This window comes from Cetorhinus maximus, chromosome 1 (genome assembly GCF_964194155.1).
Source record: "Cetorhinus maximus chromosome 1, sCetMax3.hap1.1, whole genome shotgun sequence".
NCBI lineage: Eukaryota > Metazoa > Chordata > Chondrichthyes > Lamniformes > Cetorhinidae > Cetorhinus > Cetorhinus maximus.
Genome location: NC_135879.1, coordinates 147,788,496 through 147,808,726, shown reverse-complemented (window position 1 = coordinate 147,808,726; position 20,231 = coordinate 147,788,496). Strand labels below are relative to the sequence as shown.

Here is a 20,231-nt window from a genome sequence, read left to right as displayed (position 1 = left end):
AGCTGTGTGTTCTGCTCCAATGGAAGGACTAAATGTGGTCAAGGCTGGTTAAATGCCAGGAATTCATAGTTGCTTGCCACCTGTAATCTTGATTTGACAATGTGTGAAAGAATGAGCTATGATCATTTGGCAGCATACTGCAGATCTGCTTGAGGTAATCCATTGCAGGCTCATTCCTTACACTCAGTTTATTCCGTGAAGCCACTACATTTATCACTGAACTATTAACTGCTGGAAATTTTACTTAAGAGTATTGCTGTACCCTAATTAAAGTGTTGAATTGATGTTGTTGTGCCAGTAATTGTTGTTTAAATAGCTTAAGTCAAAGCAGAATGAAGCTAAATGTCACACTACTGAAATGGTCAAGAGGAAGGAGAGAGAGTACCCACCATTGTAATGCATTACTGCAACACTTTATTACAAATTAAATGCCAGTGTTCTTATTTTTTCCTTTTGTACTGTAAGGATTGTATCTAAAAAAAATGTGATGGGGAACTTGTTAGAGGAATGAGGGAATAAAATTGAATGCATGAAGCTTTTATTTTTCAGAAAGATGTTGAAATAGTTTGAACAGTTGTACAATTGTTATTATCACAATATTCCTCGATGTAGGAATGCTGACCATATCAAATCGTGAATGTAATTCTATGTGGCATTGATGACATACTTGAGATGAAAGATATATTAAAGTACAGTAATCTCCAATGCAGAGATTCAGTGGTGTCTCAGTGTCCTGGCTCTCGGTGGCCTTTAACTCCAAGAGTATTATGCTTGCTAGACATTCCATTCTGAGGAGACTAGCACTGCCAAGGGATTGTGAGATTTAATGATTTAAGTCCCTGTATGCAGACTGTCAGTGCTGGTTACTGCCTCAAGAAGGAAGTTTCCCTGACCTGTGAAAGGACCATTGGGGTTTCACTATAATAATGTATTAAAAGATTACAAATCCCCAGACATGATATTGTGTTTGTACGTAATAGCAGCACAGTATTAGAGATTAGCACAGGATTATAACAGTCAGATACACTGTTTTCTGTGTGAACATTTTGTGCTTAGCAAGGTGGTGGATGTTGCTGCTTGTCCTATTTCAGGCACCTAGACATGCCAACCTCACTGTCTCGTAAATCAAGAAACAAACTTAAAAATCAAGAAGTTTGGTCTAAAAATCATGATTTGCTATATTTTTTCAAACATTAAACAATATGTATTTTCATTTGGTTCATAAATCTCATTAATGGTATACTTAATCTCTTAACAGGTCAGAGCTCTTTATAAAAACTATTATTGCATCTGAAAATGCTTTATAAAAAACTTTTCAAAAATCCTCCTGTTAGCCCTGCATGTGCAAAAGATCAGCCCTCCCACTACAGTCACTATTGACAGTGACAGCCTACTCCTTAAAGGATGAAACCTAACCCACATGTCCCAGCTTAATACATTAATACATTAAACATACATTTATCCTACAGTGGAGTAACTTTAATCACCTCCAAATTGGAGTTATTCAAAATATGATAGTGACAGTCAAGTTAATACAAACGTATGAATAATAACTGACAGGAAAAGACCCCCTGCTCTATCCAGCCTGTCCCACACTATTGTGATATCTGTGTATCACTATACACATGCTCCCCATCCATAAAATGTAAAGATTTCAATTATCTATTTCAGTGATCAGTTTTAATTCTTATTTTCAGTTTCAATATTTTGAAATAATTTAATATAACAAATAGTCATGAAGAATAATAGATAGATGCTTAGTGAACAGTACTGTTATGCTGCTCTTTTGGGTAAATAAACAACTATTTGCAACGCTACTCCTTACGCAGGACGCACCTCAAAATGTTTTACATTGAAGAGTGCAAAACTCAGGAGGGGAAAGTTTAAAAATAAAGAGTAGGCTGGAAAATGAAAGGTAGCACAATAAAAGAAAAGTAATTTAAGGAGTTTTTTTAAAGCAGAGAGGGCGGAGAGAAAACAGAGGGGGCAGGACTGTAGTAGCTAAGTTAGGGCTGTCAATAGTGAAGAACTGAAAAGCAGTGAGAAGCTCAGTATTAGAGGAGTGTAGGGGGAGTGCAGCAATTTGAAAATTAGGCCAAAATTTTAATTCAACTCTCTAGGGTTTCCATAGTGCCAGTGCCAAGAGAGAGAGAGAGAGAGAAAGACGGTACGAGCAGTCTGCCCACTGCTTGTCCCCTCTCCTACCCTGCTCATCATCTCAAGACTTTTCCCTGTGGATACTTATCTCTCCACAAAAGCCAGCAGCAGCTTTGTGGCCTTGCAGAGTTTCTCTCTGTAACAAAGTCACTAATCAAGGGCAATTAGGGATGGGCAATCAGGAAAAAATGCTAGCCTAGCCAGCAACACCCACGTCCCATAAAAGGAATTTAAAAAAAGATCAGCAGACAGACCGGGCCTGATTTTAACTTTGTGCAAGTGAGCAGATTTTTAATGAGTTAAAATTTCGCCCTGAAACAGCAGCCCCCTCTGACCCGGCTCCCCAGGCAAATGTTAGCAGCAGAAAAACCCTGAGATTTGAAGGCTCTTTCAAGAGACTGAGTAAGGCTGAATTTGACTGAGAAATGACAGGCGGTATCTTGTTGAGGCATCGGGGATCTCAGCTGACTGGACAGCCAGCGAGAGACCCGTGCTGCCTCTCCTCGAGAAGGCCTGCTGAATCACATGCCTATCAGGCAATGGCGAGGCCCCCAGCGAGCCTTCCTCTGGAATCAGTTCCCCGGGGGTGGAAATCCCGCCCAGCGTGAGCTATCAGCCAGTTGGAGGCAGCAACCCTTGTGCTCAGCAGCACCACGGAGGAGGCCGTGGCTGCTGCCGAAAGACCAGCCCCAGAGTCCCAGGATCGCAGTGTGACCCAGGACAAAGCTAAGATATGTTTGGGGGGTGGGGGGTGGTTTGCAGGGTGGGTCCTGTGGGGGGGAGCGGGGCAGTGAGGTCAGAAGCAAGGGCAGGGGGTGGCTCTCAGTGGGCACCTCCCTGCCCAAATCTGGTCCCTTAATTGAGCGTTGAGTGCCTGGGAACATGTGTGACCACCACCCCAAACCCCCGAGTTGACAAGCTTCCCGCAGGGTAGCAGCTGCCATGCATGTCGCATGGCAACAGGCTCACCCGCAGCTGGGTTAATCCTAGTGGTGGAGGCCTGAGGCCCTTAAGTGGTCACTCATTGGCCATTTAAGGGCTTCAATTGATGGTGGGGCGGGAAGGTCAACCATGGGCCTTCCCACCCAGAACTAAATTCTGGCAGAGGTGGGAATGTGGCGGGGTTTAGGTACACTGCCACCCTGCCTAATTAAATGGCCTTCCCTCCTCCAAGCTCACCACCAGTGGGAGCAGAATATCCCACCCCACATCTCTCATGATGAGTTCATGAGAGCTGGCATGTCTGGGCTCCCTAGATTAAGTTTAGCACAGTTAGGTGCATAGTAACATTTCCTATATTCTGTCCCAAAACTTGCATCGGGGACATTTTTCCCGTGCCACTCCTAATGCTCCTTTGAGCCAGATTATCAGCCTAGGGAAAAAGGAAGAATTTGCATTGTTTTGGTGCCTTTTCCTTCCCAATTAATTATTTAACAGGACAGTCACTATTGCAATCAGTTGCACAAAGTAAGATCTCCCAAGTATCAAATGAATGAAAAGCTAGGTTACCAAAGTTCTTGCTGATTTTCAAATACTGTAGCATCAAAGATTTTGTTTTCACATCTACTTATCAGATCAGAGTCCCAATTTATTATCTCTTCTGAGAGGCAGCACCACTAACTTTGCAACACTCCTTCAACACGACATTAAATTGTCTGCTTAGATTATGGATTCAAATTTGTAGTGAGGCTTAATTCACAAACCTTTGGCCAAGAAGCTACAGTGCTACCAACAGAGTCAAAATGACACTTAATGCATATGAGAATATTTAGTACATATAAATGTCAAGTGTTGATCAACTACTGGAACCTGATAGCCAATACTCTAAACTGAGTATTCCTGGAGGCTAGTTTTATGTCTTTCTGCTGCCAGAGAGAGGAGACTATTATCCCATTAGTCTGGGCTTTATTCAAGCGCAGGTCCTAGAAATGAAGGGGCTGTACAAACCCTAATTTTAATGAAGGGCAAATACCAATTTCTTCAACATAAAATGGCTCCTGGTCTGCCATGTCTTGATTTTAAAATTCTCATCCCTGTTTACAAATTCCTCCATTACCTCAACTCAACCTTTGCAACCTTCTCCAGCCTACAACACACCAAGATCTCTGTGCTACCCCAATTCTGACTTCTTACTTATTACTGATTTTCATTGTTCCACCATTGGGCTGCCTGGGCCTTAAATTCTACAATTCCTTCAATCTCTCTGCCTTTCCATCTCACTTCCATTAAGATACTCCTTAAAACTACCTCTTTAGCCAGGCTTTTGATCATCTGACCTAATATCGTCTTAAGTGGCAGTGTGTCAATTTTTCTTCCAATAATGCTCCTGTGAAGTGCTTTGGGACATTTGACTATATTAAAGGCACCATATAAATGCAAGAGTTTTGGCACAGTTAACTAACTATGGGATATTGTTTTTTTCCTTTTGCTTTTAGAGATTGAGGCCAAGGAGGCATGTGATTGGCTGCGGGCAACAGGGTTTCCCCAATATGCCCAGCTGTATGAAGGTGAGGCAGCATATACCATAGTTGTTATTGAAACTGATGCGCATCATCAGATGAAAGTTGACATGAAAAAATTTTTTTTTTGAGTTTTGTGGTAACTTTTTTTTATGCCTTAAAGACAGATGAAGTTTCTTGCTTTGCACCAACCACCGTGCTCCTATTTTAGAGCACTCAAAACCACAACACATTGATAGCAATTACTTTATCGCCTGGGGAATAGTTCTGAAGTTTGCTTTTGAATATCTTTTTTAACAGACTAGCCCATCAAAAGTTTGCATTCTAATTTGTGGCATTCCAGGTGTTTAAAGCTTCACAAAATGATAGAAGTGAAAATGTTAAAGGTAGATTTTTAATTATGGTTTAAATTGAGCTTTGTACCTGTAAAGTATATTCTTGACCAATTATGGGAAAGAAGGGTTTGAAAGAAAGGGGTGAGGCAGATCAGACTCACTTATGATGACCCCTAAAGCTGAAAGCCTCCTAACTCACACAGTCTCGAATCGTATTTGAAGAATGTGCCGGAGAAACCATACCTTAGCAAGGAATCAATGCTTCAGCAGAGGAGAAAATTGACAAACACGTTTTTCATAAACATTTTCCTCGGGAATTAAGATATTTATTGACAGATTATGTGAATAAAGGGGTTGAAGAGAAATAATTTGACAGAAAACATATTTAACTAAATTGATAATGTGTGTTTACGTAACTGAGCTGGGGAATTGAGAAAACTCAGCAGAATTCAACAGGTGCCAGTCAATACTTACGACACTGTGCCTATGAAAAGCACAGAGTTGACTAATTCCAAAAGATAATGCGGTTATTATGAAAAAAATAATTAGTTTTGCTGCTTTAGAACATTCCTGTTGGCAGAAAACCCTAATTTCTGTTTTGCTTGTGTGATTTGCTTCTTGTGTCGGCCGTTATAGTTCAGTCTTTCTAGCCCCCTAACTGAGTCTAAAAGAACCGTACTGAATGGAAAGCGATCCCGTAATAAGTATAAATTTATCCTGTGCAATTAAGAAAACAAAAGGCAAGTAAACACCACCGGGAATAGTTTTCACTTAATGATAACTCTTTCCCCACACCTCAGTGAGGTAAAAATAGGCAGCATTGCACTGATCCTTGATCAGTGGTGTAAGGTCGTATCTCCTTTTAGATACAGGACGAGTAACCCAAAGTCTTAAGTTCAAAGCTTGCAATGATTGGTTGTAAATCAAATAAGTCTGGCAATTGCGGACTGACATTTCAGCTGAATGACCATGAAGTGGGAGGGCCAGAAAGACTGAGGATTTTCATTCCCTTTGCTTGCATCTGAATCAGGTTTGCCCTACTGATGACTTTAAGATTGCTTATTATAATTGTATTTGTTTATCACTGCTTCTTACCTTTTCAGTAACTTCCTCAGATTTAAAATGCAAACTTTTATCACGTCTTCATACAAATGCTTTCTTACAAGATAACAATGTTCTGCTCATGTTTTACAAGGATTTATACTACTTATCTTGGCAGGGTTATTTTTTCCCTGTTTTGTAGACCAAGAGACAACTGGTTTTATTATAGAAAGCTAGTTCTGATTAGTACAAATTGTTTTTTTAACATGAATCCATCTGTCTTGATTACACAACAGATTCGCTGTTCCCCATTGACATTTCTTCAGTGAAGAGGGACCATGACTTTCTGGACCGAGATGCAATTGAATCTCTTTGCAGGTAGGCATTGATTGTTAGACATCATAACCCAATCAGTCCAGTATTTTGCAGAAATATTCCAGGCTTCCTGTTGCCTAACTTGCAGTCAGATTATTTAGCTGTGGCAGTTCATGAATGAAGACTTTCAAAATCCCCGTAAACATGTTTTGATCTTCAGGAATGTTAAATTACATAATAGCACTAAGCAAAGCTGCTGAATGGAACAATCATATATTCAAATGTCCATATTCTGGGAAAATTGGTAGGGCGAGAGATTTCTAAGATAAAATAAAAACAGAAAGTGCTGGAAATACTCAGCAGGTCTGGCTGCATCTGTGAAGGGAGAAACAGAGTTAATGTTTTGAGTCGAGTGTGACTCTTCTTCAGGGAGGTTTCTAATTGTGCTTTGCGAAATCGGTGCTACAACATTATGCACTGTGTGCCTTTATGTTGCATTAGTATGTCCTGTAAGCATACATCTGACGCTGTATCAACAATCAGGCCTAGATTCTGGATGTTATATGTCCTGTCCAATCAATGAACAATATATGAAAATTATGAAAGTGTTTCTTTTAAGCATTCATTTCATATCATAAGGGTAGAAGGTATTAAGCTAAAACTAATTTAACAATTAGGGTTTAAATAGAGGTCAATTTGAAGAAGCATTTTGAATGGAAGTTACATGCCCGTCCTCTGCATCTCTGTTACCACTGCCCATCTAGTTAGGCTCCTACCTGATAGGTGAAATCTCTCCCCCTCCCCCACAGATTGCTGTGTACTCAGCCAATACAGTACTGATGTTTAAACTATTGATGTCTCTTGATCTGTAGCTCAGACCAAAAAGATTGTCAATCTCTGGTGATTATGTGATCTCTGGTGATTATATGGAGCCAGTCACTAACCACAGAACTGATAGCTGATTTTAGTAGAACAGCTGTCTGATGAGAGTACAAATTTCAGGGAAATGAAACCTATTGGTTTTTCAAACTCATCCTTTGAGTCTCAGGGACAAAAATAGTGGAATTCTGGAGATATGGAGATTAATTTTAATGTACCAAATCGGAGCTTATAAGCAAGATGGAGGAATAAATTACATTAAAATTTCCAACAAACAAACCAACACACACACCCACACCTTCTTTATTAGCAGTCTGACATTATTTTCAGAATATCAGATAATAGCGATAACATTTCTCTTGCTGTCAAAATATGTTAGAAATTAACTGGAAAGCTTTTAAATTAATGATTCTGTCAAAAGATTGGTCAAGGAGATCCCAATGATAAAGCACTTAGATACTTTGTAACATTTTACAAGAGAAAGTGATACATTTGATAAGGGGATAAATTTTTGCATGTGTTGCTCGCCTGGCTTTTAGAGGAATGTGCCTCATCTGCGCCGTGCCTTTTGTTTTGTTTACCTTCTTGCCTCCATCGCTGTAGACACTTGGCTTATCTGTCGCAGCTGACAGGAGGTTTGTGCGAGCGTCAGTGCACAACAAAATGTTCAAATTATCAAAGGCATTCTTATCAGGCAGGCTGTTCATTTTTGTTTCCCACATCAAAGTAACTGGGGCTCCAAAGGAGCGTGATTGCACAAGGCAAGGAGACAGTAGGCACAAGTCAGGAAAAAGGAGCTGTTTGTTGTTCTTATTATGTAAAAATTGATCTTAGTTCCTGCTTGAAGACTCCCAGTGCTGGTGAACGTTCAACATTCTGCTCCTCACCTGAAATGAGAACTAGACTAAATGAACCCGAATGCAGCCAAAAATCACATGCGAAAACTGAAGGGGTGCAGTCAGGGACATTGAAAGTGAGGTGATCCACAAAAGGCCTGTACATCTGGAAGCAGTTAATATGTAATTCTTTTACTTTGACATGAGATAACTTAAAGCTGCGGTACAATAGAAAGCACAAAGACAGTACAAAAATGTGGATTTACACAACTTTTTGTCTGCTGACTTGTACAGTGCAGGTGATTACAGGGAAACCTGAGCAAAGGGCCAAGACTCAGGGTGTAGGACACCACCAAGGTTGAAAAGAGTAAAAGACAAGAAAAGGTAAATCAAGAGATTAGGGGGGAAATCTGAGGGAAAGTAAGTGGTTCCAGTTTTGAGTTGGCAGGAGGGAATGAGCTAGAATAGGAAATGGTGCCGAGAGTCGCAATTTCAGTAGATGCAGGAAGAAGGGTCGTGAATATTTGTTTCATTATATATAAAGATTATAATTTTGATATTTTATGGACAAGTTGTATTGGAGGTATCATCACTGCAATCATGAAATAAGTTAACTGAATTCTGTTGTATTTTAATAATGCATTGATTCTGGATGAAATTGAGTTTCTTCACTTTTTTCAAAACAAAGTACGTATACATGCCACAGAGTTACCAGGGGAACATGTAATGGCTGTGCTGTAATCAGGGTTGTACATTTGTCCTATTGTCCTGCATTTTCCCTACAGCATAGTGATTATCCATTGAGTATAATGGATACTAATTGGAGCCTTTCACATACACATTTTGATGTAGATGAGTTCCACAAGGCATGTTATAGTGCATATTCACGGTGAGGGGAATGGCTGAGGGGCGGGGGAGGGCAGTTGGGAGGTGATTGGGGAAAGGATGTGTCACTTGGTGCAGCTTGTCAATATTGATCCATTTTTCTTTCCTTTTAGACGATTGAACACCCTTAATAAGTGTGCTGTGATGAAACTAGAAATCAGCCCACAGAGAAAAAGAGTAAGTTCAACCTTATATGGAGCTCTTTCTGAAGAAATGTTAATGACACGCTAGATCTTCCAAGTTTGTTTAGATTTTCATTAGACATTAGTCACAGCAGTCAACATTTAATGGCAACGGAGTTCCTCTTTATCGAGAAAATATTTAAGGTGCCAGTAGTGACAGTGACACAATCTATTAATAGTTCGGTGCCCTGATGGGTTCACTAATTTTCAATTGTGGCTGTATTGTTTGGGTGTGGCATTGTCCAGGCACTTCCCCACAGGGCAGAAAATCAAAGGTCATTTCCCTGTGGGAGTTTATCAAACACCTCCCCAAAGCATTGGTATGGGACTGGGTTGCTAGTGGTGACTAGCCCACTTATCTAGGGCATGGACTGAGGAGCCTAAAGAAAGGAACCAATATAATCAATAAAAACACAATAAAATTAGAGAAGGTGTGAGTGCATAGCGGAATCTAAATACGTGTATTACTAATTCCAGAAAAGAGTTCCAGTGGAAAGTGTTAGACAGAAAGATTACTATGAAAAGAATTCCAATGTAAGTACCGTCATTTATTTTTGGAAAAATGTATTTCTTAGAATTTAGCTGGTGTTTTGGGGAATACTACATTTCACTTTGTAATACTTGGATGCGGACCACAGTTGTATCTCTCAAATTTCATCTCAGGTTTCATGAGCCAAAGAGGCATTTCCTAATAACAGGTACCAAAATTACATTGTTGGAAAAACCTCTCTTTTCATGAGCTCTTCAAAAGCAGTCAATACCTCAGCAAAATGTCCTGTAATGTTTTGTACCAGCAACAACTTGCATTTATTTGGCATCTTTAACCTAGTTAAACATCCAAAGACAATTCACCAAAGTGTTACAAACAAAATTTGGCACCAAATCACACAAGGCGATATTAGGGTAAATAACAAAAACTTGGTCAAAGAGGTAGGTTTGAAGGAACATATTAAAGGAAGGAGGGGCAGAGAGACTGAAGGAGGGAATTCCAGAGCTTGAGGCCTCAGCAGCTAAGGCACATCCAGCAATGGTGGAACAGTTAACATCAGAGATCCTCAAGAGGGTTTGAATTGGAGGAGCACTTTGGAGGGTTGTAGGGCTGAAGGCATTTAGAGATAGGGAGGGGTAAGGCCTTGGAGGGATTTAAAAACAGGAATGAAAATGTTAAAATTGAGGCATTGCTTAATGAGGAGTTAATGTAGCTCAACAAATACAGAGGAGCTGGGTGAATAGGATTTGGTGTGAATTAGGATACGACAGCAGAGGTTTGGATGACCTCAAGTTCATGGAGGGTAGAGAATCAGAATTTTGGACAAAATTTACCATTCTTTACATTTAATTTGATTGGCTCCTGCTGTTAGTTTATGAATTTGACTGCATACATAATGAAGCTACTGTTCAGTGAGACAAAGGGACCAGCAAATACCCCTGCTGACGTGTAAATGGGTGGGGGAAAGAGATTGCTTGCTCATTCCTTTTGGTGCCGTCCTGCCTCAAATAGGAATGTATGTCAGTATGCTAGGACCGTGCTTGAAAGTTCTTGCCCTTCTGTCTTTCTCTTGTCAGATTATGGTATTTAGTCATCAGCAAGCTACTGTGATTTGAGATTGAGGTAGATAAAAGATCACATAGGTATTTGCTTCTGTAAATATAGTTTTGTAAAACAAATGTACTACATAGTGTAATCTCAACTACCATCTAGCTTCAGTACATACAGATTCTGAGATCAAAGCTCTATCTCAGTTTAAGGTCCTCATTACTTGTTACACAATGTAAACATCAGTAAAGGATGGTTCTGAAAAGAAGAATGTGTAGCTCATTGCAGTTCTGTTTGCTGGACGTGACATTATTCAAATGCCTTAAAACATGTATTTTTTTTAAACGTTTCCTAGCGCATTTAAAACTTTACCAGAGAAATGCTTCCACAAAGTTGTGCTTCTCAACGTCCTACAATTAACAACTTGAAATATTCCTGGATTTTAAAAAAACCATAACATTTTTTGAAGAATAAATAGACCAAGTAATAGATAAGATTGTCGAAAATAATCTATAATCATATGAACACTGACAATCTCAGAAGGGCAATTAAATCAATGGTACACAGATGCTTGACAAATTCATATAATATTTTCTGTCCACTATTTTAACAGAAGAATTCATTCATTCACTTTAATAAGAATGTCATACAAATGCATTAACCATTTATCCAATCCTTGTCAATTGCCATTTTTAGCCCTGAACAATATTTGGAAAGAAATTTGTTTTTTCTTTTCCCATCAATTTTCTTCTCAATTCTTCATTCCTGAATGCATTGATTGATAATTTACTGGGTTTGGTTCCAAAGGTACAGATTGCCTTCCACTCCCTTGTTGAAGTGGCCATTATACATGTATGAGCTTTGGTGGCTGTGACATGAACATAAAATCATAGCAGATTAGGGCTGATTTAGTCTGTAGCATCAACCTCAGTCCCTTGTCAAAAAACCAGTAATCACTAGAGGTTAGAAAGATAGTTGACAATATTAAACTATTTTAAACCTCAAGCAAAATAGACATTTTTAAATTAGAAGTCACTTAATGCTAGTAAGTCGCTATACCATTTATAGAAGCCTGGCTTCATAACCATTGGTTCTTGATGTCTGTGAATGGTAATTAGGCACAGTGTTAAATTACAGAGCACTGGATCAGATCTGAAACTCCCCAGGTTAGCTTTGCAGTGTCATCTGTAACAGGCGACAGGGGAGGACCCTAGGGCACGAACTGTGGAGATTTAATGGCCATGTGTCGCCATCTCATTAGTCACAGTTTGAAGATACAGAAGTCCTGAGACAAACGCTATAATAGTCAAAATTGGGTAAGGCTTTGAGATACATACGTAATTACCATTAAGGGGATTATAAAACAAGGTGGCTGTTAGAAGGAGCTTGGATAATTTGTGAAACTGCATCCAGTACTTTGTTCCCTTGCTGGCATTCAGTAGTGCTGGGGAATGAGAAATGTTTTCTCTCTGCAACTGGGGACTGTGGCTCATGTCAAATACAATGTTAAAATGTTGACTGTCTATGGCAGCTGTTGTGACAAACAGCATCAACTCTCAGAAACATGGCCCATTTACTAGACTCAGGTCGAAATAAAAATTCAATGGAAACAGAGAATTCTGCAAATGCACAGCTGCTAGACAGGATCTAATACATAAATTGGAAATTTTATATAGGACCTCTTCACCAAAACCGGTTACTGGATGTTGCCTTTATTTCCACAGGTCTCTAGGGACAGGAGTTTTCTTGGAACCGCTGTAATTTTGCCATGAAGTAAACAGGGTTTCCGTTGAAGTTACAGCGACAAACCGAGAATATTCCCAGTTTAGGCGTACCAAATAATATCTAAAATAAGGTGCAGTGATGAGAAGTATAAGATATTTATATTTATTCAGCAAAAGGAAGTATTTGTCACACTTCAGTAGATTGGGTTTCATTTGTTTGTCTAACAACAAGGCTGTATATTAATGTCATAATTTGATGTTTATCTCAACACTTGTGCACGTAAAGTATCTGCTACAACTCTCCCTAACAGCTCAAACTTCCTTTCAGAGTGAAGATTCAGATGAAGATGAGCCTTGTGCTATCAGTGGGAGATGGACCTTCCAGCGGGACAGCAAACGATGGTCACGGTTGGAGGAATTTGATGTTTTTTCACCAGCAGAGGTTACAAATGGCATCTCTGCTGATGAAGCTTTGCTGAAGAATGCAGTGAGTAATGAGAGTGTACTAACTGATCTAAGTGAACGGCAAGAAGTGACATCAATTCACAGTGCTAGCAGCACGGAGAGCAATGGGGCAAACTTGCAGAAGAACGTAGAGGCCAAAAGGACAAATTCCGAGATCAGTGTGATTTCCTCGGGTACATCTATTACCAATGTTGAATCATTCGGTATTCTCCCTTCGCCAAAGCACCTCTCTGGTTTTACTTTCAATGTGAAAACTGAAAGGAACACAAAATCCAAGGCCAAGAGCTTCTTGAAGAGGATGGAAAGCCTGCGCATCAAAAGCTCTCACAGCAAAAAGAAACTTCCTTCAAAAAATAACCTGGTCATCAGTGGACCTGTGCTCCAGGAAGGTATTGATGAGGAAAAATTGAAACGCCTGAACTGTATTGAGATAACTGCACTCAATGGCAACCATATGAATGCTCCCATGGTACGAAACCAAACTGTTTCTTATTCTACACAGACAAGTAGCAGCAGCAGTCAGTCAGAGACAAGTAGTGCTGTCAGCACACCCAGTCCTGTCACCAGAACTCGCAGCCACAGCACTTGCAACAAGCGAAGTGGAATGTATTTAGAAGGCTTTGACCCTTTTAGCCAATCAATGCTGAATGACATCAAGGAGCAGAACTTAAAGAATGAGAAGGTTACAGAAGAGGACATCATTTTCTATATACCAGAGGATCACAAGCCAGGCACCTTTCCTAAAGCACTTTCTAATGGCAACTCTTGCCCCCCAGACAGCACTTCTATAAACTGGAGAAATGGAAGTTTTCATGGACACAACCACCGTAGCCTTACCAGGGAGAGCAGTGCTGACAGCTCAAAAGAATCTAGTTTTAGGCGGAGACGAAACTCGTGCAGCTCTTCAGGCAGTCGCCTTAGTATCTATGATAATGTGCCAGGATCCCACCTTTACTCCAGCACTGGTGATCTGGCAGATCTCGGGAACGAGGAGGACATTTTCCCAGAACTGGATGACATTCTGCACCATGTCAATGGACTACAAAGGATTGTAAACCAGTGGTCAGAAAAGCTCTCTGATGAGGGAGACTCAGATTCAGCAATGGATTCTATTTCTCCTTGCCCATCATCGCCCAAACAAATACACCTGGATATTGAAAATGGCAGGGCCTCACCTAGTGATGTTGACAGCACTGGGAACTCTCTCAATGAGACAGAGGATCAATCAGTAATCCGAGAAAGGAGGGACTCGGGTGTTGGTGCATCACTGACAAGATCTAACAGGTCAGTAAAACCATTTGTACTAGCTCTTTCCCAGGTAGTAAATTACATTGTACAATACAAGCTCATTTACCTTTGGAGCATGCAAAGACAAATGTCCGCTTTCATTTTGGCAAAGAAATAAATAAAAACCTGTTTCTCATATGCTATTTTCTAGGTTATGTCCAGTTACTTCAACACTAAGAAATCAGCTTTACACTTTTTCATAATTGCGAATCCTTTAATTTGGTGAATTCTGAATAGTCCTTCCACAATAAATATTTGAGTACTAAACATAAAAGCGGAAAATTATTTTATTTTTTAATTTATATTTTCAGTGGTAGTCTGCCAAATCTGTTGCACCCACTCAGTAAAATCCAGTTTCCTTTGGCTAGAGGGAATGCTTGCTTCCAACCTTTCCCACTAATGATGCTAAAGAATTTGAAACCAAAGATCATTCCACCCATTCACTATTGAGTTTCATATTTCTCCCAGGCCTATCATCATCTCATGTACTGCTGCAAGTCAATTCTGACTGCTTAAAAATGAACTTGCGTTCTGTATCACTCTTTACCATTCCCAGCCTCCTCATGTATTTGTCCCTCTTTTGTTCCCTCGCTGTTCCCTGACCCCTGCAACCTTACATTGCTAACTTTCTTTTTAGTTCATGCTTGACATTGCTGGCAAAGCTGGCATTCATTGCTCATCCCTGGTTGCCATGAAAACTTTGCAACAGTCTGATTAACTGAGAAACTTGCTAAGACACTTTAGAGGGCAATTAAGAATCAACCAAGTTCTTGTGGAGCAACAGACAAACCTGATAAAGAATGGCAGGTTTCTTCCCTAAGGGACATTAGTGAACCAGTTGGATTTTTAAGAACAACCTGTAACTTGATGGTCACTTTTTTTGCTGATATTTCCAGATTATTATAGACAAATTCAAATTTTCAAACTGTGATTGTGGGATTTGCGATCAAATTCTCTGGATTATTCGTAACATTGGGTGGGATTTTACGCCCCCACCTGTGGCGGGATCACCCGGCCCCACTGAAAGTCAATGGACTTTTGGCTGTGCCACTGAATCTCCCACGGCGGGTCCTGCCAAGACAAGATGGAAAATGCCGGCCGTAATCACTACGTAATACACTCATTTATGCTGCCTGCCAAGTCAGGCTTTAGCTATATATACTTAGTTATATCTCCAGCAAGAATAATGTTCTGTAATCATTGAAACTGGGCAGACACATGGCAGATATTAACAGTGGGAAGGTTGACTAAGGCAGGGAAGCGGAGGAATAACCAGTGAATATATATGAGGAACTACAGTAGCGTACAAGAACACGACAACAGAAGGAGCTTGAAGTGCTGCTGGATAGCTGAGTAAAACCTCTAGTGTGGAATCTCATGGCAGTAAAGAAATTAAAGACCCAAAGAGGAATAGTTTAGTTGTAACTTCACAGGTGGTGGTGAATGTTTGGAACAAACGATGGAAGCAGGTACTATCATCCACATTCAAAAGGGAACTGGATAGTTTTTTTTGAAAAACAGCGATTGAGAATTATAAGACATTGTACATTGTTGGTGCACTTAACTTTGGAATTGACTTAATGGTCTTACCTGGTACTTCCCTTATTCTCATGAATATTGTACAGCTCTGTGTATTGACTCTTAGAATATTTCAGTATAAACTGAAAATAAATTTTAATTCTGAGTCAAGAATTCACTGTGGCTGAAATAATTAAGTAATAACAGTTTTAAAGCACGTTAAAAATATGGCCAAGTTACATTGTATGGATTTAGTCTCAAAGCACTACCACTCAAGAAATCTTCTGTTGTCATCTACTTTGCTTCTTGCAATGCCTAGAACAATTACTGAACTTTTGAACAGATTTTGCGCCTGTTTCAATACATAAAATAATATTTTAAACTAATGTAGGATTGTTGGCTTCAAGTTTCATGCATTATGTTAGTAATTCTCTTAATCCTGCTTGAGTAATTACATAAATGGGACTTACAATGCTAGACTATTACCCAAAAGTAATCAATCTATTGACTTACTTATTATTGTTGTTTAATTAAATAGACGACAGAGATTACGATGGGGTAGTTTCCAGATCTCTCATAGACCAAGTTTAAATTCGGCCTCACTGCAAATCAACAGCCAGTCAGTGGCACAGATGAACCTGCTGCAGAAATTCTCTCTGCTGAAGCTCACTGCCCTAATGGAGAAGTATTCACCTTCGAACAAGCATGGATTTAACTGGTAGGTGCTGGAGCATAGCAAAATGAAAAGAAATGAATAATGTATATGGATCTCTAGGTGATAACCCATTGTCATTTGATAGCTATTGAAGTTGTGTTCTGTGCAGTAACTTTGCAATGTATGCATTGTAGATCAGTGGCATCTTGTCTTATATGTGCAAGAAACATGGGGCCAAATGGAAGGTCCAGTAGCAAATATCTCCCAGGAATACTTCCTGGTCTCATTAGCAAAGAAATAAGGTAAATAATATAAAACTATTTTTATTGATGGTAAACAATGGCCTAATATGTAATAGTCCAGTGTTTAAATCTCAAATTCCTTTCCACAGTAAACAGATTGTATCTATAGCATTCTGAGGTCAAGCCTAACTTTATGGAATCATTACATTTACTGATCAGGATAGGTTGCAGGATCATATTGCCATGTACTTGCTGTCTTCAATATCTGTTGAGATTTGGGGCTGGCTTTTCAATTGCCAGTGGGAGCAGGAATGGCTATGGGCATGATTTGAAAATCGAGTTCACGGAGGGCGACACTGTCTGCCTCCAGAATGCAACGCAATTTTCAAAGGGAGGGCAGGAGTGTGCAGAAATGGGGAACCCACTTACCTCCAGTTAACACTCCATTAAGCTCCTTGAGGAGCTTGTTAGCAGGTCAGGAAGGACGAGATGGTGATTTTCAATTTGTAGATCAACGAACCCAAACACTTTGGTGCTGCTGTGTTTAATGTGAGCAGGAGTTAAAGGTCTTTTTTTAATGCTGAAAAATTTTGGGACTTGGGGCAATCTTGCAACAGATCTTTTCATTTTGCCATGGAACGAGTGTTCACAACATGGCCTGTCAAGTTGTTAATCAACCTGAGAATCCTTCCAATACTGCACATTATTCTGAAAGGGGAAAGAGTTTGAAGATATGAAAATAAACAATGGATCGATTCACACAGTGTCAAGCTGCAAAGTCAATACTCCTTCCGCTCATTTCAGAGGCACAACTGTGTATAAAATGGGGTAGGGGATATCAGAGCCAAAACAAGGGTTTGGAACAGGGTTTAGCCATGCTAATCACAATTGGGGACATGCTGCCCTCGATTCCACTTCTTTGCTGTGCCCCCCAACCTGCCCCACTGTTGTGCATGACCCCATTAGGAGTAGGTATTTTCATTAGTCTTATTGCAGTGAATTACTTGGCCAATTCTCCATGATCCATACCAGAAATAGTAACCTTGTTTCCAATTCCTTTAGAAATGATGGTGTATATTTTTCACAATGTTCAACAATGCTCTCATTGTCTAGCCTCTTCTAAGAAATGTTTATGACTTCAAGAATGGTTCCATCCTTCCTCCTTCTCTAACAGTAGCACTTTGTATATCTAATAGAAAGATGCCCAGTGTGTTTCTTTTTAGACCACACATGTGATTCAACTCTTCAAGTTAAACATAGCAATGCATCCTCAATTCATGGGGTATTTTTATACACTAGCCGTTTAAAGAAATACGTGAAGTGCACAAACTGTGAATGTTTGCTTCTTTTCACCAGTGTTACTTGTCAAACTGTGTTTCCCACTGGCAATGTCTGAACTTTCACATCAGTTTCTTACCATCGTAAGAGAAAGTGGACATTTTGGCTGCCGCAAGCTTTAATGGAACAGAAATAAAAATAAAAATACCTGGAAAAACTCAGCAGGTCTGGCAGCATCTGCGGAGAGGAACACAGTTAATGTTTCGCGTCCGTATGACTCTTCAACAGAACTCTTCTGAACTGCTGAGTTTTTCCAGGTATTTTTATTTTTGTTTCGGATTTCCAGCATCCGCAGTTTTTTGCTTTTATCTTAATGGAACAGAATCCTGGTTACACAAACACCACATTGTCAGCTTAGCTGTTCAACCCAGGGCTACAAGAAGTGGCATCTTTTAGTGTGGTGGAACATTAGGTTTCATTTTGCCTTGGATACAAATCAATCAGAGATCACTTTTTTTTTGACAGAGCTCAATGTTCTCATTGACAGTGGAACATGTCAGTAGTGCGGCCAACAGGCCCTGCTGCTTGTTTGATGTTTCTGATTTTAAGAAAAGTCAGTATCAGATTGGATTACTGACAATTCGAGAATCAAAGCGGATATTGGTGCTTCATAGAGGCTGCCAATGAGAATCTGATCCTGGCAATGGTCTAATGAAAGGAAGGCATGTCAGGTCATTTCAAATAGTAAATGAAGAATTATAATTAACCCTTGGCCTGCTGATAAGATCATGGAAATTCCTGTCTCTCTGGACTAATTCAATGTTTATTTATAGTTTGTGCTCTATGATGATGAACTAAAAATTGATATTACAGTAATAAAGCTACTTGAACAGCTACTTCATGCTTTATTAACCCTAAACGATACAGTCAGGCAGATTTTAGCTTTTGGTAAGGCATGCAAACAGGCAGTTGTGAATTGACCCTGTTGTATGCCCTGACCAATTTTCCATTTCACTTACTTCAGTGTTATCGTCCATCCTTCACCTCCATAGACAGCTGAAACCTGCCCGAACTTCACATCAAAATAAGACCATTCAAGCGATTTATCTATGCTCAGTTTTATCCTGTTCTTTTGTCATTCACTGTCTCTCATCCTGTTACCAAATTAATCTAGACATGGAAGTAACTTGAAAATGAGAATGCCAACTTGTTGCCTGTTCCCCTTCATCCTGGCAGCATCCAAGCTAAAAATAGCTTATCAATAATGACTACACCTACTGACAATATTCATAATAATTGGATGAGGACAGTACCAGGAATGACTGTGATTGCTCACATAGTTAAATAACATGTCAACATTCTGTGTCAAGGCTCTCCGAGGAATGATGTTCACTAATGTGTGATTTCAGGGTGTACCTAGCACTTGTGAAACCATACTCTAGTAAGGAGTCAGCTTCTTAAAGCAAGGCCAAAGGTATATGTTGGCACTGGTCTTCAGGTGTGTGCTTCACTGTGGTGATGAGTCTTGTCTCCACTGAACCCCCTCCAGATGACAGCATAGCTACAATCTGGAACTCGTGAAATTGCAGCCCAAGCATGCACTGTCCCTATTTCATTAGATAGCAATGTCATCATCTAATGATCAAACATCCTTTTACTCCCCCAACCCCCCGTTTTCTCCTTTCCTTCTCTGTGGGTCTTCTAGCATTGCCCAAAATGACCATGTCCGCCTAGAGTGTCAGCAGGTTTCTGCTTGTATGAATACAACTTTATGTCCCATCAATCAAGTGTGTACGAGATGCATTGGTATTCATACTGATCCCTGTTCACTCTTTTCAGGACTGTGCCCAAGTTTATGAAGAGGATCAAGGTTCCAGACTACAAGGACCGGAACGTTTTTGGGGTTCCTCTGCTTGTGAATGTCCAGCGCTCAGGGCATCCCCTCCCTCAGAGTATACAGCAGGCCATGCGATACCTCCGCAACCAGTGTCTGGACCAGGTCAGTGCCTAACTGTAGAAGCTGTGAAAAGGGGACACAATGGCATTTAATCACAATTCTTGTAAACTCACTAATCTTGAAACATAATGGGCTAGACTTAGTCATACTGTTGCAGCACCTGGAGGTGGGCCTGGAAGTCATTGGGGATCGGGAACAAGTCAGTGACAGCCGGGTGAACCCGATTACGTGCCAGCAAGGTCATGAATGTGGGTGACACGGGCTTGGTGCCGCATCACGTGGCGGGTGGATGGCTCTGACGTCGAGAAGCCCACACTACCTGATGGCCATGCAGGAACTGGCACCACATTTAAAGGACAGCCAGTCCTGTGTTAGAGTTGGAAATCATCTTACAGGTTTTTTAAGAAAGCTCTGCAGTTTAAATCTCCAGCACCTGAGATGTTGTTGGTCCCGCACAAAAAAGACGTTCCAAAGTCGGG

At 40.2% G+C, this 20,231-nt stretch overlaps 1 protein-coding gene across 7 annotated transcripts in view; it reads left to right on the top strand.

The window, feature by feature from the left end:
- Positions 1-20,231, top strand: part of dlc1 (DLC1 Rho GTPase activating protein) — a 585,847-nt gene that overhangs the window by 550,475 nt on the left and 15,141 nt on the right. For 5 of the 7 annotated variants that reach the window (XM_078548283.1, XM_078548313.1, XM_078548300.1 and 2 more), the window contains 7 exons: positions 4,593-4,664; positions 6,289-6,370; positions 9,021-9,084; positions 9,567-9,623; positions 12,679-14,099; positions 16,159-16,338; positions 19,635-19,794. In XM_078548283.1, coding sequence (XP_078404409.1) covers positions 4,593-4,664; positions 6,289-6,370; positions 9,021-9,084; positions 9,567-9,623; positions 12,679-14,099; positions 16,159-16,338; positions 19,635-19,794 — 2,036 coding nt within the window. The remainder of the gene's footprint in view (positions 1-4,592; positions 4,665-6,288; positions 6,371-9,020; positions 9,085-9,566; positions 9,624-12,678; positions 14,100-16,158; positions 16,339-19,634; positions 19,795-20,231) is intronic. The other 2 variants (XM_078548306.1, XM_078548330.1) reach the window with 1 other exon arrangement.